We start from the raw sequence: 25,166 nt of genomic DNA on the forward strand, positions 1-25,166 counted from the left end.
AACTGAGGTATGCAAACAAGTGCCATTGAGGAGAATGAAGCAGGGAGGAGAGTCTGGGACTGGGATTTAGGCACATTCTGCCCCTGTGGGCAGAGCTCTGCCATGGTCCTACCACGGGCTTTGTGGTGGATGTCAGCAGGGACCACGGAAGGGTTGAAGAAAGCAGAACTTGCACTCCTGGGGAAATACAAACACAAAGGAGAGTGTTAACAAATCTGGATTTTTTTATATCAGATACATAATTCTGTAGAGATATTCCCTCCCCAGGCTGAATCAATTCTAACTGGAAGCAACAGATTTGCTCTTCTGTGGATTTTATTTATTTGCAGTACTGCAGCCACACAGCCTCCTTTAAAAAATGTAATTTTCTGATTCTCTCATCAGTTTTATTCCATCTTCTTATTACAGATGAGCATTGCAGTAGTTGAAGTCTTACACACTTAAATCTTTGTTTGCAAACAGGAAATTTCAAGTGTCAGATCTCAATTTAAAAAGTCAATGTACAATTACAACACTGACATCCCTCTTTCTCCTCCAGCCCTTTCCCCAGCATTTACAGAAATTCTTTAGGGTTTGGGTTTTAAAATCAGAAATAAAAAATGATCTCTGGGCAGTTCTGACAATTCCATGGAAGATCTTGTTTTCTGTGAGACAAGCTGGGACCCTGCAGAAATGAGTTCCAGCCTCAGCTCCCATCTCCAGACTCACATTTGGGTCTGGATTGTCCAAATGCCAAACAAAAATCACACCCACAAAGGCAAGCTCAGAAAGGCTTTTCCACATCAGAAAATCTCTGCTATTTAAACCTCTGAAAAGCATTCAGAGCAGTGGAAATGCTCCCAGTGCCTGAGCAAAACTGAGGAGCCTCAAATGAAAGGGCAGGGGTGGAAATGAGCACATGGGCACGGCAGAGATGGTTTGGCAGAAAAGAATAAACTCGGTCCTGGATGGCTTCCAGTTGCTCCATTTTAAAAATATTGATTCCTTTCTGTGCAAAGCAATTTATTAGTCATTTGTGATAGAGAAATAAATTTTTCTTCTAATCTACATCTTACCAAGAGTTATTATTTGCCAGCAGCAAGGAATTTCAGTGCAATCCAACATGAGCTGCACCTACAGGAGCCATTTCCCTCCCAGATCCAAAAGGAACACGAACATTCATTCAATTACAAACCAAGGTGTTCTATTTTCTTATGTCAAAGCACATTACCCTGCTCCAACCCTGCTAGAAATCCTCCACAATCAATAAATAGATATAATAACCTTTCTTTTCTATGTTGATTACTATTGTAATACCCATTGCTTCCCCGGAGAACATTCTAATTTCATACATTAACTGGGAAAATTTATAAAATCCAATCAGTCTATTCTTTTAATGAGAAAAGCCAAAAACTAAATTGCCACGTTTCTCAATTGCTCCAAAACACATTAAAGCAATGTTGGCTTGGAATTCTTCTGACTAATTAAAAAAATATATATACCAGGCATTTAAATCCCTTTACATTTGAATTCCTAAGCTCCTGGAAAAGACACATCCAACTTCACTTTCAATGGAGAGGCTATACATTTATTTTTCACGGCATTCTGATATTTCCTGATGCTGGAAAAGCAGTGAATGGGAGTTTAGGAAAAAACCCATCAACACAGCAATGGATGCCATGAAAGCTGCAGGAAACTCCCAGAAGCTCATGGCATGAACACCTCAAGGAATAAATCAGAATTTTGCTAAGCAGCCTCCTAGGAATCAGTGGGGATTAAAGGTGGGATGCAGGCAGAATTCTGCACAACTCCCAAAAACTTTGGGTTCCAGGGGAACTGGAGGGCCCAGCAGGTGCCAGAGGGGAGCCCCAACATCGATGTCCTGCAGTCAGAGATTTGGGGCTCCAGGAAAACCTTCCCAAGGCACAGCACAGAGGGAGGGTGGGAGCTGGAGCCCTGGGCAGGGTTTATTCCAAATAAATTCTCCTGGGAGAGGGGAGCTGCAGGGTGGGGGCACAGGGTGCTGAGCACCCAGGGGGTTTATTCACTTTATTCACTTTCCTGCCAGGGAAGGGCACACATATTGATCAGCTGGGGCAATTTGAAAATCTGCTGCTCTTGGTTTAGCAGCAGAGCATTCCTGTGGAGCTGCATTAATCACAGAGGGTGATTAATGGCAGCTCTGAGCTGGGCACTGTTGTAGTAACCCTCCATTGTTGTCAAAGATACAGCAGCCAAATACAAAAGCATTTTTTCCACCGTGACCAGAGCATTATAAACTTTTTAAAGATTTTAAAGTTACTTCCTGTGTCAAATGACCACCAAATTAATACTCTCCCAATCAGAAGTTTTAACAACTTTAGTAGGAAAAAATTTTTAAAATAAAAAAAACTTAAGGGAAATTCCTACAAGTTTTTTTGTGGCAAATCAAACAGATAACTTCATTATGTACCCATAGGTGGAAGGTTTTCTTTTTCAGGGACTTCAATTCTACATAAACTAGCTTATATGTTAATTGTTTTATAAAATACATTTTGTACATATTTGATTGGTGTAATCAAACCTGGAAGTACAAACACAGACATTCTCATTCCCAGGCACACAGCAGAAATCCTGGGATAAGATGGGTATGGGGTAATTGCTCTGGCTCTTGGGAACCATTGAAAAGTAAAAACCCCCAGAGCAGCAGAATGTTCTGGGTGCCCATTTATTCCACGTGGATGTTTTCTGATTGCTGCTCACAATTAACACCTTCCTTGTAGTCCAAGGTTAATTGTGCAGAGCCACAGAAGCACTGGCAGGGTTTGCTGGCCTGGCTTCTCAGCCTGGTTCTTTGCATTTTCTGTCACATTTCAGCCAAACCAACGTGGGTCAGTGTCTTTGTCACAGAGGCTGCACGTGCAGGGACACTCAGCCCTGACTCCTTCTGCCTCTAAAGTGACATTCAGCAGCAAAGAGCAGTAAACCAGCACACGTCCTGCACCCTGGGAGTGACCTGTGACCTCTAACCTGTGACCTCTAACCTGTAACCCTGGGAGTGACCTGTAACCTATAACCTGTAACCTACAACCTGCAACCCTATAACTTGTAACCCTATAACCCTGTGAGTGACCTGTAACCCTATAACCTGTAACCCTGGGAGTGACCTGTGACCTGAAACCCTACAACCTGTAACCCTACAACCCTGTGAGTGACCTGTAACCTATAACCTGTAACCTGAAACCCTATAACCTGTAACTTACAACCTGTAACCTGCACCCCTGGGAGTGACCTGTAACCTGTAACCTACAACCTGCAACCTTATAGCCTGTAACCCTATAACCTATAACCCTGTGAATGACCTGTAACCCTATAACCTGAACTGCTGCACCTTCTGGGGGTTCAGACACTCACCCAGGGCAGCAGTGAGGAATTGCTGGGGCTCAGACACTCACCCAGGGCAGCAGTGAATTATTGCTGGGGCTCAGACACTCACCCACGGCAGCAGTGAGGAATTGCTGGGGTTCAGACACTCACCCAGGGCAGCAGTGAGGAATTGCTGGGGTTCAGACACTCACCCAGGGCAGCAGTGAGGAATTGCTGGGGCTCAGACACTCACCCAGGGCAGCAGTGAGGAATTGCTGGGGCTCAGACACTCACCCAGGGCAGCAGTGAGGAATTGCTGGGGTTCAGACACTCACCCAGGGCAGCAGTGAGGAATTGCTGGGGCTCAGACACTCACCCACGGCAGCAGTGAATTATTGCTGGGGCTCAGACACTCACCCAGGGCAGCAGTGAGGAATTGCTGGGGCTCAGACACTCACCCACGGCAGCAGTGAAGTATTGCTGCACCTCGTGGGGGCTCAGGGCCCGTTCCCAGATGATGAACTCGTCGAAGGCTCCGTTCACCCAGCGCTTGCCCGCCTGCCCCTCGCTGCCCGCCAGGACGCTGCCGTCGCCGTAGTCGTAGAAAACTTTGCCAGCAGGGTCCGTGGTGCTCAGGGTGCCGTTGACATAGACCTTGAGCCCTTCCCGGGACTGCCAGGTGAACAGAATGTGAGTCCAGTAGGGACCTGCAGGGCACAGGAGCAGAGCTGTGGGCAGAGCTCCCCGCTGGGCACCCATGGGATGCTGATGCTGTGCCCATTAATCCTCACCCCCCTGGGGAAGCCCCTGCCTTGGCACGCTGCCTGGCAGCTCTGCCTGAACCTGACCCCACTGCAGCTCCAGAAAATTCCACCTCTGGCTGCTGCTGGCCAAGATTTGAGATTTTCTCACCACTGCCTCAAAGCTCAGCTCACCAAGAGCAGCACCGAGACTGCAAGAGCTGGAGAAGAAGCAAATAAACCACTCACAAGTTCTCACAGCTTCCTTGTCATGCTTGAGAGGCAGAAAACACAAGATTAATTTTCACTTGGACTGGATAATCCACAAACGTGTGAATTATTCTTGCCATTTGCAGCTTTTCTCTTAAAATAAGATTTCTAAGCTGATTCATTAAGGTGTATGAGGCTGCTACCAGGAGTCCTATTTTAACAACATACAGGTAATTAAACGAGGGCAAAAAAATATTTATTGAATGCCCTTTACATTACCAAAAGACCAGAAGTGGTTGCAGATATTAGTGCTCCCAGCAACACACAGTGAGATATGTGATATACCAACATGTTTATTAATGCTATGGCTTGGCAGAGAAAAGCTGACACTCACCAGAAAACAGAATCATGAAAGCAGCAAAGAGCAGTTAGAGAGTGACCAAATAAAGCCTTAATTGAGCAGGCAGCAGAGAGCAGCCCACCAGCCTGGGAATATCCTGGGAGCTGCCAGGGATTAATGTGCATTCTTTGCTCTTGTTTCCATCTAAACATGCAGGAACCCACTGAAGCCCACCAGGACTCCACTGCAGGCACAGCTGGAACCCCAGAGCTGTGAGTGAGTGGCAAATGTTCTATAATCCATCACTGCTTTGCAGTTTGCATTTTATCTCTCCCTCCCCACACCAAGAGAATTCTTAAGCACAGAGGTCTGTAGCTATTTTTATAGTCCCACTTCTCCTTCCCGAAGTTGTGCTCTTCTCACTACCTCTGTCTGCAAGAATAAAGCCAAATGTAACAAAGAAACTGGGTTTTTAAAAATATATAAACTTTACCTGGTGGACTAAAGCTCGCTTTCCACTTCATCATTGCATTCCCACGGGTGTAAAATTCCACGGAGCCTTCACCTTCATTCGAGCAGATTTTGAAGCCACTGGAAATGACTCGTCCACCAGAGGCAGGGAGAAGCTTGGCCTGCTGGTCTTGAGTCTTCCAGAAAAAGGAAAATGTTACTCCTGAGGAAAGCAAGGGAGAGGAGACTTGAATGAAAAAAAATGAGTGCAATTAAAAATTTCCAGTGTGCAGAATGCAGAGAGTGGGGATGCTTCTGAGGACAGATCATCTGCTGGCACAAAGCAGGACAGCATTTCTAAAATCAACAATGCTGCAGCATTCAAAGCCAATAAACAATTCCTCCCTGAGCTCTGCATCCCCTGAGCACAGCCAGGACACAGCACTGGCAGAGCAGCTTCTCTGGGGAAAAAAACAAAGTTCTTTGGCTTCCAAAAGGCTCCTGCACTTGATTTGGTGCTCCCCAGACCCCACCACAGGCAGATTTAACAGATCTGATTTTTTAATTAACAGATTTAACTTTCCTGAGCCCTGCAGCACTGCCTGGCCAGCACACCCTGCTAAAACTGGGATTTCCTGGGAGAGTTACTGGGAATGCTGTCACCCTCCAGAGCACCAGCAGCTCCTGAGAGCAAAGTGTAAAATCAAGGGATCACTGCACAGGAGCCACAGACACGACCCTGAGCTCCCCACCCACACAAAAATCAAATAATCCTCCCAAAAACACAACACAACCCTGCAAGTGCACATGGTGATTGACTCTGCCCACAAATAATCCTGGTCAGCTCACAGGAAATGTCACTGATATCCTGTAAAAGGGGTTTGATTTCATTCCAAGGAGGAGAGGAACAACGAATATCGAATAACATCATTTGGCAGCAAAAGAAAAGTCGATTAATTAAAGTTAATTAATGAATTTCTCACCTTCAGGCCCACAAGCCTCTGGGTTACTGATGCAAGAATTTCGGTAGCTCCCAAAGAAGAGAAAGGTGACTCCTTTCTTTTCAGTGACATAAATTCCTTTGTTCACCATCCCCTCTACAATATCTGCAGCAAAACAAAATCCAGTTTAATTCACGCCAAGGAAAACCCCCTGGAAACACAATTTTAACATCCTGGAGCTCACACCTTTATCTTGTTCCAGCTCTATGGTTTTGGTACTTTTAGTGTTTGGTTTTCCTTTTTTTTTGTTCCAGTTTGCCAGTCCAGTTTTGCTCAGTGTCTTTGTTTCTGTTTGTCAGGGGTTTGTTGTATTTTTGAAGACCACAGGGACGCCTCTTTTATCTCAAGTTTGTAAATATTACACTCGTACCCCCTCAGCTCTGTGCTTAACTATGACAGAACCCATACACCCAAAAATGATCATTTAAATAATCGGAGTAAACTTTGTTTTCCAGAGTTTTGAAGGCCAGACACTTCCTAGGGGTGTCTCAGTGTCAGGCTGAGCTAGTAAAGAAATCCTTTTAACAGTTAAAATCCTTTACCCAGTTAAAAATAATAAATAAATAATAAAATAATAAATAAAATAATTTTTTTTTTCATTTTTTGAAAGGCTTTACAAATCTGCTTGCATTTGTCTTTCTTAACGTGTCCTCTAAAAGTCATGACAAACCAGTGAAAAACAGAGAGCTGCTTCTCCATTTTAGCCTTGAAAGACAAGAAAAAAATTAACCTGTTTGTTCTCATATGCTCCTCTGAAATGCCATCTCCGTTTCTTTTAAACATAACAGAATATTTTAGGTTTTGAAGGATTCTTGGGGCCATCCTCCCACGGGGATGCCTCTCCCAGAACTCCAGGGAACATTAATAATAATAATAATAATAATAATAACAATCACAATTTTTACCACACCAGCTCTTGAGCCAAACCTCAGAGTGAACTCTGAACACAAGAACCATCCACACGTGACAAATGCAGAAGAAAAAAACGAGAAAATCTCACCTACAGTTGCAGAGGAGTTAGAGTAGGCAGAGTCATTGGTATTTACAAAGGTAGAGTTATGGGAAGGAAGCACAGTGAAGTTGTGGATTCTTAGAGCTGGGTGGAACAACAAAAGAAAATAAGCAAATAAACAAAACAATGAATAAACACAATCAGTAATGAATTGGCCAGTTCATATCTCTCAGCACAGCACAAATCCCAGATTTGTTGATGTTAAATTTACCCCACGAGAATTTCTCATGTGTGGGCTTCACCTGCACAGGAAATGTCAATAAAGGAATGTTCTCACCTGTACAGGAAATGTCAATAAAGGAATGTTCTCACCTGTACAGGAAATGTCAATAAAATAATTTTTTTTCACTGTACAGGAAATGTCAATAAAGGAATGTTCTCACCTGTACAGGAAATGTCATTAAAAGAATGTTCTCACTGTACAGGGAAATGACAATAAAGGAATGTTCTCACCTGCACAGGGAAATGTCACTAAAGGAATGTTCTCACTGTACAGGGAAATGTCAATAAAAGAATGTTCTCACCTGTACAGGAAATGTCAATAAAAAAAAAGTTCTCACCTGTACAGGAAATGTCAATCAATAAAAGAATGTTCTCACCTGTACAGGGCAATGTCAATAAAAGAATTTTTTCGCTGTACAGGAAATTTCACTAAAAGAATGTTCTCACTGTACAGGAAATGTCAATAAAAGAATGTTCTCACTGTACAGGAAATGTCAATAAAAGAATGTTCTCACTGCACAGGAAATGTCAATAAAAGAATGTTCTCACTGTACAGGAAATGTCAATAAAAGAATGTTCTCACTGCACAGGAAATGTCAATAAAAGAATGTTTCCTTCACAGTTACTGAGAAGAACAATCCATATAAATGCAGCTGCAGCCCAAGCCCCGTGGCCAGTTTTGCACAGCCTGGGGGTGGCAGGAGAGGCTGAGGGAGCTGGGGCTGCCCAGCCTGGAGGGCTCAGGGTTTGATCCAAGTGTAAAAATTCTCAGCTGGACATGGGAAGTGCCAGGCTCTCCTTATTTATACCCAGAGAACACACCAGAGCAATGGGCACAAATCAAAACACAAGAAAACTCCATCCAAATATAAGAAAACCTCCAACTTTTTTTTTATGTCTGATAATAAAGTTTTATTCTCTAATTTTTTTCCCCCAATTTGGAAAATTTAACAGTATCTTGCACACTGCAATTGTTTATCCTGGGCAGGCAAATAAAGCCTGATGGAAAGGCCATGAAAGTAAATGGAGAGACACTGATTTGGGATTTAGACCAACTGAGCTCACAGAAGAAAAAGACAAATGCTCCTAGGAAAAGAAAAACATAAAAACCTCCAGCTAGAAATGGAGGGGAAACAAGGGGTCAGAAGAAAGAGCTGGGCAGGGCCCCTCCCTTTGCATTTGCTGCTTTTTGAAGGGATCGTTTCCCTTCTGTTGCCTCTGGTGCTGGGATTTCCAGAACATTCCTTTGCTGCCAGCTCTGAGAGATACAAATCTGGCCCCACACACAATGATTTCAACAAATAAAATGGATTCACGTGAGGGACAGATGATGGTGCTTCGAGGATGTGAGAGGAGAAACGTGGAATGAAAATAATTGCATGATATGATGAGTGGAAAAACAAGAAAGGTTCTGCAAATAAACAGAAGGCTTGTGCAATCAGAATGGAACCAAAACCAAGCAAAATTGTCACCTGGAGTAGATTGCAGCAATAAAGAACGCTTTTCTTGTATATCAAAGTGAAATATCAGATACATAAAACCTCTGCTGGAGGCAGCTGAAATAAAATCTGTGTCTGATAAGACACAAAATAAACAACTGAGAGGAATTGGAGCCATCCAGAGCAACACAGAGAGAATTCAGCATTGTTGGAGCTGCACTGCAGAGACAAAGACCTCTGGCTACTGATACCCCCTGCAAGTAATTGTAAGATAAAATCCACCAAATTCTTTCAGCCAAGTCCTGCAGCTGGCTCATTTATAAATTTCTTTAACACCATGTGATAATAGGAGGCAAAAGAGATTTCTCCTGTGAGCCAGTCCCTTTGCTGTGAGTGAAGGCTTGGAGGATCAGGAACTTCATCTGTTCTGCTTTCTCTCTTCCAAGAGAAAATATTTCTGAATTTTGCTGAAATAAATTTAAACAATATTTGAAAAGCAAACTAACAGCACTTGTCCTTTTCCAGGAGCTATATTATATATATATATTTATATATATCTCTATCTTTTTCAAGCACTTTCCAAACACCTTTGTGGTAATGTGATTGCCAGAACAGTGCTAGATACAGAGCACTTCTCTCTTTTTGAAACCACGTGAAGTCCAGGGTCAGAAAATGACTTTAACACACTTTTAGAGAACTTATGTGGCAACTTTTGCAAGCCAAATTATTATTCTATTGAAGTCAGTAGCAATGCTGCCATCAGCTCCTCATGGAAGCAGAATATTACCCAGATATATTTCTGCTCAGGCAATTCCATTCCTTTCAGAAATTTTGTGGAAAGAGAGGTCAAAGTTCAGGCTTAAAATACTTTAACACCTCTACCCTCAATAAAGGGATTTAGGTATTTATGGCTCTTTTTCCCCACTCAGGAGCAGAGATGGATATTGCCATTTTTGGCACCCAGGTTGGGAATGCACATCAGCAGCACCTGCAACTGGCCAAGGTGTGAGCAGAGAAAAAAAAAAAAACTCCCTGGAAATTCCTGAGGGAGCTCCGGGGCTCTGGGGAGGGAGGCAGAGCCCAGCTGAACATTTCACCTGGAAGGAGCAGCAGAACTCGGGGGGGACTCTGGGGTTCGGGGGAGCCCCTCAGCTGCACCAGGCAGCCCTGGGATGTCATCCCCTCCTCTGGGATTGTCCCCCCCTCTGGGATTGTCCCCCCCCGGGATCCTGCCCTGACACCCGGCCCTGGCAGACCAGTGCAGGTTTGTCCCAGCAGCTCTCTCCTGATTTTGCCCAGTTGTTGAAGAATTGCTTTAATACGATCTCCTGCTCATGTGGGAAATACCCAGCAGCCGATCAAAGTGGCTGAGAGGTGTCCAGATGAGAGCTCACACTTTTTTTTTCTGACTGTTCAGAGTGCAGGGGGAGCTTGGACATTTGACCCCTTCCAGCATGAGGATCAGGGCACAGAAGAGCAGAGAGTGTCCCCTGCTGAAATCTCAGCCCCTGGCTGTGCCTGCCCCAAAGCCCCCGATAACCACGGGACTGCAACCACGCCTTGGGTCACAAAGCTCTGCCTTTAGAGCCCCAGCAATGCACAGGAGCCCACTCAACCTCGGAGAATCCTCCATAAAAATCAGCCCACAAATACAGCATCATTTGGGTATCAGAGCCCTGCAAACACATTAACTGGGGAAAAATCTCAGCCTCTGAGCCACAAAAATTAACCCCTTCCTTGTCTCCTGCTGCCCTTTCCAGTCCAGCCAGGCACAGAGCTGTGCTGCTGTGTCTACCTCCATTTGTGTCCCGAAATTCGTGAATTCCATCCACATCTTCCAGTGGCCAGTAGTGGGAAGCTGATGCCAGGACTTTGAACCCTTCCAAGAAACACAGGTGAAAAGATTATTAAATAAAAGGCCAACAAGGTGTGTAACAAGTCTCCACAGAAAATAACCATAAAAGAGGTCAAAAGGTTAAATAAACCGAAATATTTTATGTAAATCAAGTGTGGCACACAAGCGAGATCATAAATCAAAGCAGCAGAGTAGATTAAAGCTGTACCAGTGATTAACCACTGCAGAAAACCTGCTTTTAAATCCCAGCTGATTTTCATTTTAATTGCACTTAAAATGTGCAACAATCTCTGGCTAAATCTCTGTTTCTGGCAGCATTCACTGCAGGAAGAGCTGAGGAGTCATCCAAGAGTAATTTCCAGATTTTTCTGGGATTTCCAGCACGTGGTGGACAGGGATGGGAATGTTCCTCTGCAGCAAAAATGTGCCAGGGGCTCTTCCCCCAGTTCGGTGCTCCTGACTCGCAGACACGGAGCAGCAGATGGAGGAGCTCCCACCTCCCCAGCCCTTCCTCCAGAGCCTCCTCCTCCTCCCCAAATCCAGAGCAGCCCTTTGGGGTTGGTGGAAACACGTTGTTCTCCTGGGTGGGCAGAGACAGGAACAGCTGCAGGTTTCCTTTGGCATTTCTGCTGCCCAGCCTCAGTGAGCAGAGCTTGAACAAATCCTGGCACGTGGGGTCACCGAATCAGAAACAGGCTGCTCTAAACAAGCACATTTTCTCTTCGGATAACAATTCTATTTTAAGGGTAGAGCATTCATAGAGGAGAAAAAACATGAATTGTAATTTCTTACTATCTTGCTAGCTGCAAGGAGCCCTTTATTTTCAAAGCAATTAATTTAATCGGATGTGATGAAATAAATTTAGCGTGTCCCACGGCTAAGGAAGTTTGGGTAAGTTGACAGAGATACACAGAAGTTTTTCCAGGCATGCACCATCACAGCAAATCATCCTGCTCTGAGTTACTGCTCCTGGGGGGAGAGGTGGGGACAGCACCAAGGATAAGGGGACAAAGAGCAGGATTTGTGTTCCACCCCATCCTGGTTCCCTGCCCTGCAGTCATTCCTCATTCCCCAGCAATCTGTCTGGTGTGGAGCTGACAGGGGAGGTTTGTCAGAGCCCAGTGCAGCTGTCAGACACCACAAAACCTCCCCAGCTCATGTGCAAACGACCCCAGAGGGAGCAGGGTCCTTTGGCTTCTGCAGCTCATCCCACACCTGCCCTCACTTGTGAGATCAGAACAGTTTTCCTGTTTGATGCTTCTGTGTCGTTTTAATGCCCTGGATACACACCAGACTCTTGTGCCGTGGATGTGAAGGTGCAAAACCTTGATGGAAGCTCCTGATGCCCACCCTGGAGAGCATTGATGGCCTCCAATCCCACGGTACAGCTTCTGACGTGTGACAGGTGGGATCCTAACATTTAATTTTTTATTTTGAAAAGTTTGCAAAGCTGATAAAATTGCTAAACTTCCCAACAAGCAATTGCTTGAATTGAAACAAGGAAACAGAACTCCAAGTTCTGTGTCTTGGGAGGATACAAGAACTACTCAGACTTGCTTCCAAAGTCAACTATGCCAGAGATATCTAACAAATGATTCATAATTGAATTCATTAATTCAGGATCTATTCTTAGCCCACCTAACTAAATGTTTGCCGTTGTCATAGAGGTTTTCTCTCAAGGAGGGAACTGAGCACAAACAGATAAGAGGGGGAAGTTTCATGGAATGGAAATGGGGTCCTGTGGTTCCCCATCTCTGAGTGCCTGGCAGAGAGAGGGGAACAGGCAGAGAGAGGGGAACAGGCGGAGAGAGGGGAACAGGCAGAGAGAGGGGAACAGGCAGAGAGAGGGGAACAGGCAGACAGGGGCAGGGCTGTCCCTGCAAGGACAGGACATGCCAGCCCCTGAGGAGAGGAACCCACAACCAGCACACACAAAACATCATCTGGAAATTTCAGGCGACCCAAACTCAGCTAAGAGCTCCAGAAGTGAATACCCGCTGCCCTGAATGTAAAATCCTTTCCCCAGGCAAGGACCCCGCTCAGAACAGAGCCCCAGGGCGTGTGGCTGCATGCCTGGAAGGGACAGGGATCCCCTGGATCCCACACAGGGATCCCCCCACACCCTGCAGCTCAATCCCAGCCCTGGGGAGCTCCCCCACCTATGGCAGGAGGCTTTCCCCATTCTGTTCCATTGCCAGAAGCCAGAGACCCTCATTTTTAGGAAAGATGACTTTTTTTTTTTCTCGGTTTTGAGCAAAGGTGGAGCAAAAGCAATTAATCAAAAGTTGCTCCTTTAACAGACGTGGCCTTTCCCCATCGCTGTGTTTTACACCTGAAATAATTAATTACGTGTGGTTATAACTGGGAAGCACAAAGCAGCACATGGAGGGGTAAAGCAGTAAAATTGTACTTGCACACCACCATGAGGCTTGAGGTTAAACTATTTCTATAAACTGAACAATTCCGCAGTTACACACGCAAATCTTTATGAGCCCTGAGTGAGGTTTTTACATTGGAAACAGAGCAGAGCTCCCTGACCTGCTCTGTGCCCGAAATCCAGGGACACAGGCGGGGAGCAGGGGGAGGATTGGGGTCACAGCAGAGTGCACAGCTGGCACATCCAGCTGCAAATCACTGACATCGAGGGCGAAAAGGAAATAATCTGTGCAGAGATTTGATCCAGAAAGTTACACTCAGAAAAAGTGATGACAAACAAGCGCACTTAGGACTTTTCCACGTACCAAACACCAGCCCTTTGCCTCCAAGTGTGTTTCTATCAGAATTCTCAGTGTAGGGTACAGAATTTACAGTGGCTGGGACACTCTGATATTTTGGATTATTACATCCTTCATACAGAGCTCATAATACATCCAAACGTGGGCTCAGCCTCTTTGGGGCTACTTAGGGAATACAAAAACACAAACACAATATAAATGGAGCATTCCTTACCTGGGTGTTTGGGTAGCTGGGAGTAGTTTCCGTACACCTGCACATAAAACAGGACAGGAGTGAGACACGGTGAGGAAAACTTGCAAAGAGGAATCCAAGCACATCTCAGCACTGGCCGGATTCAGAATATTACCTGGTACTTGTGCTGAAACAAAATCAGCAAAGAATAATGGCAACAGAGCAGAGATAACAAACTCTCCATGGTCTATTTAAGGTTAAAAGTGCAGTTGAAATCAAATTCCTATAAGGTTTCGATCATAAGTTCTCCTTTGCGACTTTTGGTATTAAAAAGGACATTTTCCACGCAGGTTCCAAAAGTTCATTCCTTCAGGGATGGCAAAACCTCCTTCCAGAGCCTCCAAGCAATATTTCCTTGCTTCACCCTTCGATATCTTCATTTAACTCTGAATAAACGACCACGACGGGAGGAAAATTCCCAGGAATGCGCGCCCGAAGTTGTGCTGCTCCGTGGGAAGAGCTCCAACTCTTCTGCTGCAATCCGTGCCACGAGGAGCCGATCCCTTGTCCCGGGTTCTTTCCCTGCCGATCCCTTGTCCCGGGGCTTTTCCCTGCCGATCCCTTGTCCCGGGTTCTTTCCCTGCCGATCCCTTGTCCCGGGATCCTTTCCCTGCCGATCCCTTGTCCCGGGACTTTTCCCTGCCGGTCCCGTTCCCGGCTCTGTCCCGGGATCCTTTCCCTGCTGGTCCCGTTCCCGGCTCTATCCCGGGATTCTTTCCCTGCCGGTCCCGTTCCCGGCTCTATCCCGGGATCCTTTCCCTGCCGGTCCCGTTCCCGGCTCTGTCCCGGGTTCTTTCCCTGCCGGTCCCGTTCCCGGCTCTGTCCCGGATTCTTTCCCTGCCGGTCCCGTTCCCGGCTCTGTCCCGGGTTCTTTCCCCGCTCTCCCAGGGGCCGGGGCTGCGCTGCCGGGGACGGGAACTTGGGAGCGCCGCGGGGAAAAAAGTGTCTGCTCTGTCCTAGCTGGGCTGAACTGAGCTGAGCCGAACTGAGCTTATCTGGGCTGAACTGAGCTGAGCCGAGCTTAACTGAGCTGAACCGAGCGTAACCGAGCTGAACTGAGCCGAACCGAGCTGAACTGAACCGAACCGAGCTGAACTGAGCTGAACTAAGCTTAACTGAGCTGAACTGAGCCGAACCGAGCTGAACTGAGCCGCGAGGTCCCGCCCGTCCCGCTCACGCTGATGTCACACCCTGATCCTGCCCCTGCTCCGTCCCGTTCCGGACTCTCTTTATTTCTATTTATAGCTAGTTATTTCTATTTATTTCTATTTTTATATATTTATATCTATTAATTTCTATAAATATCTCTATATATATCCATTTATATCCATGTATATCTATGTATACCTGTTTATTTGTATGTATACCTATTTATTTCTAATTTTAGATATTAATCTCTATTAATTTCTAATTTTATATATTAACGTCTATTCATTTCTATTTATTTCTATCTCTTTCTATCCCGCTGCTGCTGCTCCTCCCAGCTCCCAGGAGCGGGCAGGGCCGGTGGGACCAGCCCCAGCTGCCCAAAATCCACACCTGGGGAGGGACCAAACCACACCCAGTGCCCACCACCCAAAGAGCTCAGAAACACGAGGGAAACTATCGAGGGAAAGCCGACATCTATTTATTAAAAAATCACAGCTTGTGTTTCTGTCCCAGGAAAGTTTAAAACCACTGACTTAAATCACTTGGCACTGCAAGGGATTGGTTTTATTTATCTATGCCAGGCAGGGGAAACCGAGGCATTTCCTATTTCACCAGTTCCCTCAGAGTTGTACCAACCCAGGAAAAACTTCTGTAGTTGCTAATTCTTATTTTAATAAAAAAAATTACCTGCAAGTATTTTCATAAGAGTCTCCCAATTGCACTCTATGTCACAAATATTAATCAGCATTTTACATGTAAAAGAAAAACAGCAGCTAGAACCAGCTGATATTCGTTATTTTATCTGCTCTTTTGTAATAAAATCTTGTTTCCAGTTCTCTCAAAGTTCCTTATTTTTAGCTATATTCTATACCTCTACCTATTCTCTTACCCTTTATGGAGATATTCTATATCTGTACCTATTCTATACCTCTACCTATTCTATTACCTTCTATAGAGATATTCCATACCTATAGCTCTTCAATAACCCTTTATATTCTATATCTATACCTATCCTATACCTGTTCTAGTCACCTTTATGTGGATATTCTGTATCTATTTTATACCCATATCTATTCTATGTCTATTCCATACCTATACCTGTTCTATTTCCCTTTATGGACATATTCTACATCTATACCTATTCTATACCCAGACCTATTCCATACTTGTTCTATTCCCCTTTATGGAGACATTCTATATCTATACCTATTCTACCCCACACCTGTTCTGTTCCCCTTTATGGTGACACTCCCGGGGCATGGATGCTCCGGGGTTACCCAAGTTCAGAGTTACAAAATTTCAGCGTTGAAATAAAACGTGAGTTTTTGTTTGTAATCCTGATTTAGGACCCATAAAAGAAGAGTTTTGAGAATTCTGTATTTTTTAATTTCAGTTCCTACAAAAGTGTAGTGATAACCAGCCTGGCTCTCACTCATTTCCCTCCAGTTTTTTTGAGACTTCTTCTCTCATTACTGTTAACCACAATCTCCTCAATGAGCTGAAGGAAGAGGAGGAATTTTGTGTAAACCCTACGAATTCTGCGTCATATAGTGACAAACAGAGCCATTCTTAGAAATAACAGAGAGCTGCAGCTAAAAATCCTGAGAAAAAACTAAAATGTAAAAAGAGAAAGACAGGAATTTGAAATATTTGCCAAGAGGGGCCTGTCAAGGGAAAGAATATGCTTACCAAAACAATAGTGAGAATCCAAGCAAACAAGTTCAGTGCCAGAAATTTCTGTGGAAACAGCAAATTGCAAGCAGACATCGGAGATGATCTGCAGAAACAAATTCTGAATTTATTCCTGTGATGCTCTGGAAACACGATCTGAAAAGCCACTCCCAGCACAGCCTGGGGGGTGCAAACTGGGGTCACTGGTCCAGGGCTGGGCACCAGCACAGCCCAGGGGGGTTCCTGGGGAGCCCCAGGGTGGGACAGAGCTCACTGAGGGTCCTGGCAGCTCACTGAGGGTCCTGGCAGCTCACTGAAATCACCAAGGGCAGGTGCTGGGCGCTGGAACCAGCCCAGAGTTTCTGTCCCACCTGGCAGGGGAAAGGAAAAGGAAAAGGAAAAGGAGCGGGTTTGTGTCACTGGCACCAGGTGAAGGTGGCTCAGCAGGTGAGGGTTAGGGTGACCCAGCAGGTGACAACCAGGGCAGAACCCCGTGCTCACCTGGGGTGAGAACAGAACTGAAACACAAAACCAGCAAATGCTGCGGCTGCCATTGGCCAGGAAAGGACAAAGAAGCCCAGGTGAAAACCTCAGCAGCTGAACCTCAAATCCATCAGCACCGAGAACCCTGCAGAACACAAACCCTTTATAATGCAAACCCTTTGTAATCAAACCCTTTGTAATCAAACCCTTTGTAATGCACTTTTCTTGCCTTGTTTTCACTGCCATCACCAATTGAACATAGCAGAGCTGGTGCACAACTGAGATTGAAATATCTCAGCAAACATCTTCCAAAGGAGCATTGCAGGAATCAATGGATTTGTAAAACTTCTTTGCCATCACAGTCTCTGCTAAGACACCATAAACCCCGCGGCTGGAAATGACCCTGCTCAGGCTGTTTGTCTGTCAGTAACAGGCGTCGATTGGAGCTGATAAATCAACACACGCCCCCTTCCATTTCACCGGGAGCTTTTCTGCTAATGCACATCCCAGCTAAGTACTCGTAGAAAGGATTTTATTTAACTCACTCGCACAAATCACCCCACAGCTGTGCAAACTCATTCATCTGTCCTTTGCTCCAGGGAGCTGCTCAGATGTACATAGGTGCAATCGAGTTAATTTGCACTTTAGAAAAATCATTTGCCAGCTGCATCACCTTCAGAGAGATTGAAGAATGTTCCTTTCTCTTCTTCCTTGATGCATTTACAGCCGAACCATGGCACTGGGCAGCACTAATTGGGCAGCTCTAATTGGAGATACAACAACAGCTCTGCAGCCCCTGGTTCCGGAGAAAAGCAGAGAAATGCAAACTTCACTTAAAGCCACAAGAGCCTGGCTTTAGAAAGCACAAAATCGATTATTTAAAACAGAATCATCAGATGAATCCGTATGGGATGGGTCAGAAAGGGCTGAGTTGTGTTTTTCCTTACAGTTTCCAGCACACAAGTTCTGTTTTCCTGTGGGAAGTGCTTCTGAACCTGCAAAGGAGCTGAAAATGCTGGAAAACCCTCAGAGGCAGCAGGAATTGAGGTTTACAGCTCTCACTTGCACAACAGCCTCTGAAACACCAGCTAAATACCCACAACACCCTCCAAAAATCCCTAAATACCCTCTGAATTCCCCCAAAATACCCTAAATACCCTCTGAATACCCACAGCACCCTGAATACCCCTGAATCCCCCCTAAATACCCTCGAATACCCCAACACCCTCCAAATCACCCTGACAGAGAGCATCAAGGGCAGCCACTGCACAGCTCCACTCCCCAGGATTAATCAATGAATTAATCAAGTAATTAACGAGGTTTTGATCAGATTCCTCAGCCAGGGACCACACTCATGAGAGCATCCCGTGAAATCTTGGAGCTGGGAAGGACAAACTGAGCAGTTCAGGCTGGAGAAAAAAGAAAACAAACACAAATCCTGGAGTTAATTCAACAAGGCTAACGCTAGCATGGAAAAATATTTTTCTAATTAAGAATATGAGAAGTTGCTGGTTGATGCCAGAAAACAAAATACAGCGTTTTGGCAATAAAATTTAGGCCTAATCAAATGAAAATATTTTTATTGTGCAAGATGTGGAATATTAAGCTGGTTGTACATATAAATATATATATATAGAGAGAGATACATTATGAAAACTTTAGGACACTGATGATTCAAAGACCAATTAAGCAGGTAGATAAAACCATACAATAAATTGTGCATTTAAAGTTTCCCTAAATGAGATCCCAGTTCCTAACTGATAGGTATTGCATTAGCCCTTTTATTGTTTATTTTCTGTTCATTGGACTTTTTTGCATCTTGGTAGTGCCTTGAACATCTTAACTCCATGCACCAAAGAAAACATTAGATTTTTGTAAAGTACTTTTGGATTTTGTGCTAATCCCAAAGGTTTAATTTAACAAAATCTTTGGTTATCTGAGCCTCAATGTCAAGCTTAGGTAAAACTGGATAATTGTATAAACAAAATGTTTTACAAATCCTTTTTTTATGTGATTAAGGCAAATCCTTTTTGCCAGAAGGCACTGTCTGTAAGTGGGTATATTTTGGGATCATTCAGGTAGTCAGATCTTCCTAATTACACAAAAATTAAAATAATATGATATGATAATGACGAATAATCCCTAAACCACGATAAATGCTGCCTGTAGGATCTGTGCCAGCTTTTCCCTTCCAGTTTTACAGATTTCTCTCTTGCTCCTGGGGGTGGAAGCAGCTCCCTGAAGGTTTGGTGTGCTGAGCTCACCCCCGGCAGGAAGGGCAGCAGCAGAGGAAAAATTCCCGCAGAACCCCTGGGATTGTCCCCAAGGACTCTCCCCCCACGGGGAGAGCTCTGCTCTTCTCCTTCCCTGCTTTGGATCCCGGTGGCCACAGCAAGGAGAGGGTGGGGCAGGAATCAGAGCTGGCAGGAGCTCCCAAATCTGCACTCTTATAAAATCTGAAGAGGCATCAAATCTGAAATGCAGCTCGTGAACTCATTTAAAAACTCATTTAAAACGGAATTCCAGAACAAGGCACAGTTGCAGGTGCTGAGTCCTGGCTCTTGGGCCAAACCCAGCCCAGATTCTCGTCCAGGACCCCTCAGCCCCTCTGATCCCTGCTGGCTCCATCCTCACTGCTGCCATGCTGTATAATCTGAATAATCACTCACATCTGGAACAGCCACCCCAAAGATCCCAAAATCACAAGGCACACCCTGGAATCATGGAACTGCCTAAGAACATTTTTTCAAAACAATAAATGAAAACAAAAAAAACCCCAAAACATTTGTATCTGCCACTGTCCTTAATGCACACCGCAGGGAAGTGAACTGGAATGAAATCAACCGTTCAAAATGTAATTTTGACTATGAAAATGGATATGATATGGAGATCACAGAAATCCCTCCTTCTTTGTCTAGAGGATTTGTCAATCTCTCAGTGATTTTCATAGGGTCCTTAAAGAAATTCCATTTTCAGATGTCATTGCAGCTAAAGGGGATTGATGTAACCTGATCCATTGAATTAGTCAGAAATACTGATTTTTTTCAAGACATTAAGTGTTTCCCTTTTGGGCTCTTTGAGCATATGCAAAGTCAGCTGGGATGAAGAGCAGGAGATGCAAACACCAGGGAATGCCCAGCACATCAATGTGTGCAGTTAAATGTGGGATAAATCGTTCTGCAGTCAGGCCAGCACGTGTGGAATTGGCATCGCAGGACTCAGCGAGGCAGGTCTGCAGCACAGGGATAGATGCCTTGTGTTCAGGAGCAGGGATTTTTTTGCTCAGAGAGAATAAAAGCAGTGAAGCACTCGGAGCCACTATCCACCCCAGAGATGGCAATTAAACACAAACAAGCCTGGAAATGGTGATTAACTGAAGCAGATGGCATTGCTGTGGCCAGAATGAAAACCTGCTGTGCTCTGCCCTTGTGCCAGCCCAGCCCCAGGGGCAGGACCCTGCACTCAGAGGGGGCTGGCAAAACTCAGCTCAGCTGAAAGGATCCAAAACTGGAGACAGGAAAATGCTTGTCCCGGGCTGAAAGCCTTTCCAGCTGCACCACTGAATATCCTGTGTGCCCTAAATCACATTTATCCCCCACCACTCCAGGTCTCTGCTGCTTTGAAGGGTAGCAGAGAAAACCACCCCAGAGCTGCAGAGCTGGGGGTCTGTGAGGAGCAGCTCCTTTCTCCCCGATTTTCCTTTCCTTACAGCAAAGCAGCAGCTCCAACACCCAGGACACGAATCCCTGCAGCTTTCTGCTCCCTTTGCTGCTCACAGCGTGCCTTTGCTGCAGGATCAGCAGGAGTGACATGGGAGTAGAGCCAGGGGTGACTATTGCACTTTCCTCACCACATTTTTGTTTTGGAACGTTCATTGATCAGCACTCAATGGATGGCTTCTTTCCCCAGGTGAAGCCATACTTTAGTGCAATGTCAATTATCAGTTTATGGGCTATCTTAACGTAATAAACTCTGCTTTTAACAGTTCTTCGGCATAAATGGGATGAATTGTGGGAAAGATGAGGGTGGTGTCTGTGCTTTGCTGTGCTAACAGAATTAGGATGAGGAAATCCACCTGCACTGCTCCGTCTGGGTGCGTTTCACACTTCTGGTGGGTTTCACCTGTGAAAATGTAAAAGCCAATGTAAAAAACAAAATAAAAATCAAAGTAAAAATCAAATCTATGTAAAAATCTAATCTCTATAAAAATCTAATCAACGTAAGAAATCAATGTAAAAATCTAATAAACGTAAAAACCGATGTAAAAATCGATGTGAAATTGGAACCGATGTAAAATTTCTTTTCCAAAGGGGCCGAGAGCCGCTGGGCGGGCGGCGGCCGCCACCGCGTGGCCAGAATTGGAACTGCAGCGAGTCCGGGAGGGGCTCGGAACGGGCCCGGAATCACCCAAAAATCAGCCAGGAATCACCCGAAAATCAGCCCGGAATCACCCGAAAATCAGCCAGGAATCACCCAAAAATCAGCCAGGAATCACCCGAAAATCAGCCCGGAATCACCCGAAAATCAGCCAGGAATCACCCAAAAATCAGCCCGGAATCACCCGAAAATCAGCCAGGAATCACCCCAAAATCAGCCAGGAATCACCCGAAAATCAGCCAGGAATCACCCAAAAATCAGCCGGAATCACCCCGAAAATCAGCCCGGAATCACCCCAAAATTGCCCCGGGATCACCCCAAAATCGGCCGGAATGACCCCAGAATCAGCCTGGAATCATCCTGAAAATCAGCCCAGAATCACCCCAAAATCAGCCTTGGGGCACCCCAAAATTAGCCCGGTATCATCCCGAAAATCAGCCTGGGATCACCCCAAAATCAGCCCTGGGATCACCTCAAAATCGGCCCGGAATCATCCCGAAAATCAGCCCAGAATCACCCCAAAAATCGGCCCGGGCTCACCCCAAAATCGCCCCTCCTGCTGCCTCAGGAGGATTCTGCAGTAACCACCCCATCTCCAAGTTATTTTCAAGTTATTCCAAGAAGTTCTTTTAAAGCTCCATCACAGCTGCCCACAGCTGGTTTCAGCCTGGCAAAGCCTGCAGGGGATGTGTCCCACACTTCTTCCACACATAAACTTGGCAGAATTACTCACCTGCTGGAGTCTGAAATAATTTTTATGCCTAGATCTCAATTTACGTGCTTGAATAAATGAAAACATCCAGTACAAGTAAGAAATAAAAATACCAGATCCAGAATCAAAAGACAATGAATAATGCCAAAATTTGCAGATTCCCTGTTAATTATGCCCCACCATTTAATTTATAAATGCAACAGAGCTCTCTGGCTTGAGCTCTTTCCCTAAAACCTGTACAAAGAGTCCACCCCTACACCCAGAAATTTTTATTTATTTTTTTTTAAATGATGTAATCCCTTGAAAAAGTCTGACAGTTAACCTTTGTATTGTCAGTCTAACCAAAGCACACACAGTGCTGCCCCCAGTACCATTTTTGAAAGCCACCAAGATGAAAAGAAGCCACCAGCAAGTTACCTCTGGTTTTGTGTAGTGGCAAGTTCATACAGCAGGAGCAACAGGAATTATTGTCACTGCTGGGAAATCAGACTGGAGCAGACTTCACTGAAAAAAGTTCAACACAAAGAACCATTTATTATTGACTTGATTTACTGTCTTTGGCTTAACACCTTGTACAGAGACTGAAATGGCTGCAGCAGGAAAGGTCCTGGTGTCTCAGAGTAAATCAGAGGCTTTGTCACTTCAGCAATCACAGAGGAAGGACACTGGGCAGAGTTTTCTGCTTCGATGTCACAGATCACCACAGCCCTGAAGAGCTTCCTGTTTATTTTACAGTTGGTTTGCAGTCCTTGCTAATAAAGTGTCAACACAGAAATGTGTAACTCATGATTGCCTCCTAGAAACCTGAGCTATATTAATATTGAATGCTTGTGTTAAATACATTAAAACCATCAGTTTAAAGATAAGTTTGATCCCCTAAAACTTCTGGTAATGTTAATAGAAACATGTTGGAGAAATTTGCCATCATAGCCTCAACTCTTTTCCCCTCATTTGAGTAGAACAACTATGGGAACCTGATTCTTTTCATGACAGAATTCCAGGATCACAGCAAGACAGACATCAACTATTACACTCCAAAACAAAATAAAAATCAAGCAACCTATTCCTATACTGAACCAGGGCCCTAATACAAACACTGTCCCATTTCAGAACAATGCATTTTGGGGGAAATGTCATTCACTCCCTGAACTCTAACTTCACTTGGTGAACTAGAAGTTAATTAGCCACACAAGCCAATTAAAAGTATTTGCCCTGTACACTGCAATCTGTAACCCAAGGAAGTTCAGGCTGTGCTAGAGCCTTGGAATAAATAACAAGGATTGTGTGTCAATAAGCAGCCAAATAAGGATGCTCTTGTTTGGGCTCCTCAGCAGGACCCTCCATCTGTTACCTGAGGAGCTGCTGGCCAGGACAGCACATTCAGCTCCTCCAACAGCACAGCCCAGCTGAGTGCCCACCCTGGCCACTGCCAGGGACAACCACGAGTCACTGCAGCCACGCTGCTCCAGGGCATCTCACACAGCAGCCTGGGCTAGGGAAAGCCAGACTTGAGCTCAGTGCAAAACCCAGCACGCACACACAAAGCCAGGCTGTAAATGAACGCTCCCAGGTGAAAAGAGGGATCAAAGCATTTCCTGTAAGACAGTGCTGTCACTCCTGGCCTAAGGGAGACACAAAAGTGCTGCCAAAACTCAGGTGAGGAAGGGACCAGTGCTACCAGTGCACACAAAGAACTGGCTTCAATCAAACCAGGCACTTGTTTCAGGAAGGTGAGGGCAGATGTTTATCCCAGCAGCCTCAGACTGTAACAGCAGCACAAGACAAATTTCTGCAGGGCAAAGACAAGTTCTGTTGTTTTAACTCATAGGTGCAAGAGACACAATCTTCACCTTCTTGGCACGTAGGTTTCCAGCACTGCAGACAAGTGCTAACCCAGTTTCAAAAGAGAAAAAGTTTCTGTGCTGAAATCCTGAGATGCAAGGGCAGCCCCAGCACTCCTGTAACTCTCCTGATTCCCAGGCACAGCAAGCAGCACCTCTCCTCTCCCTGCCTTTGCTTTAGCTGCTTTGCACTTTCTGCAGCTGCTTTAGTGACACAGCTCAGGGCCTGCTCTCCTGTAAGGTCCCAGCTTTGTGCTGGAGCAAGGAGCAGTGCCTGGCCCAGCCCCTGCTCCTGGGTGAGCACTGAGCAGGGCCTGCCTGGAGCTGCCAGCTCAGCCTGCAAGCAGAGCGTGGTGTGGGAATCAGCCGGGGTGTGCAGGGACACAGAGCCCTGCAGGCACACACTGAGCAGGATTTCAGTCCCCAGTCCCTGCTGGCACTGATGGGACTTCAGTGAACAGGTTCTTAGAAAACACTTTCATTCTCCTCCTTACTTCACTAAATAGTACATTTTGTTTTCTCTAAACCCAAGCAGTGAAAACTTCCTTAGAACAGTTAGAGACAAGGAACTTGAACTGAGCACTCTGCACGTGCATTTAAGGCTGCCTCCATTATTTAAAATCACTTCTTAACAAGGACTAAACAGAACAAATGCTGCAAGTGGGCTTTACTCCCCAAAACCCTGCAAGCTGCACAGCAGGATGGGCATTCCTATCTATTTCAGAACTAGACTTTTTGGGAGATTTTTGCACTGAGGATTACAAAGCTCCCAACACTTAGAGCAGTCTTGAACGTTTTCTCCCCTTTGCAGCAAGGACAGGACCTGTGCCAGGCAGGTGAGCTGTAAAGATGTGAAACCAAACTCAACCCCAGGGCTGCTGCCTTTTCTTCCCAAAGTGAGCCAACCCTGCAGAACTCAAGTTTACCATGCTGTGTTTTTGAGCAGCTGTTTCCAGAAGTGAGAGCTCCAAGCCACAAGAGCTGCCACACCACACCTAGTGAAGCAGGAGCAGCCAAGCCAGCAGGATTAACCATGACCTGCACAGGGAATTAGTGACACTAAGGCAACAGCCTACAACAGAAGTTAGAGCAGGATTATGCAGCAGGAAGAGTCACGGGAACATCAGGTGGGAGTTTGTCCCTTTACAAACACCAAGTGTAAAATACTCATTTTCATCCAGGAGCTAAAAGTCTTAAACACACAACCGAGCTTCTGAGTAGCCAAAAAACCCAAGCCCCCAAGAGTTCCCAAACTGAACTAAGCTAAAAATGACTCCTTCACAGCAATCCAGCACAATTAATCATAGTCCAATTTTTGCTACTGGGCAGCAACAGTTGAGTATTGAAGTAACTTATGTACACAAACATGCAAG

The 25,166-nt window shown here is 45.3% G+C and overlaps 1 protein-coding gene across 1 annotated transcript in view; it reads right to left on the reverse strand.

Annotated features, from left to right (window-relative positions):
* The window catches only part of ADGRD1 (adhesion G protein-coupled receptor D1), a 113,064-nt gene extending 98,808 nt beyond the window's left edge, over positions 1 to 14,256 (reverse strand). The window contains exons 1-7 of the mRNA XM_088175854.1: positions 13,676 to 14,256; positions 13,543 to 13,579; positions 10,534 to 10,617; positions 6,048 to 6,170; positions 5,108 to 5,287; positions 3,783 to 4,031; positions 113 to 177 (exon numbers count right to left, since the gene is read on the reverse strand). Coding sequence (XP_088031980.1) covers positions 113 to 177; positions 3,783 to 4,031; positions 5,108 to 5,287; positions 6,048 to 6,170; positions 10,534 to 10,617; positions 13,543 to 13,579; positions 13,676 to 13,744 — 807 coding nt within the window. The 5' untranslated portion in view covers positions 13,745 to 14,256. The remainder of the gene's footprint in view (positions 1 to 112; positions 178 to 3,782; positions 4,032 to 5,107; positions 5,288 to 6,047; positions 6,171 to 10,533; positions 10,618 to 13,542; positions 13,580 to 13,675) is intronic.
* Between the last annotated feature and the right edge of the window lie 10,910 nt (positions 14,257 to 25,166).

Source organism: Sturnus vulgaris, chromosome 19, assembly GCF_052056855.1.
Source record: "Sturnus vulgaris isolate bStuVul1 chromosome 19, bStuVul1.hap1, whole genome shotgun sequence".
Classification (NCBI taxonomy): Eukaryota; Metazoa; Chordata; class Aves; order Passeriformes; family Sturnidae; genus Sturnus; species Sturnus vulgaris.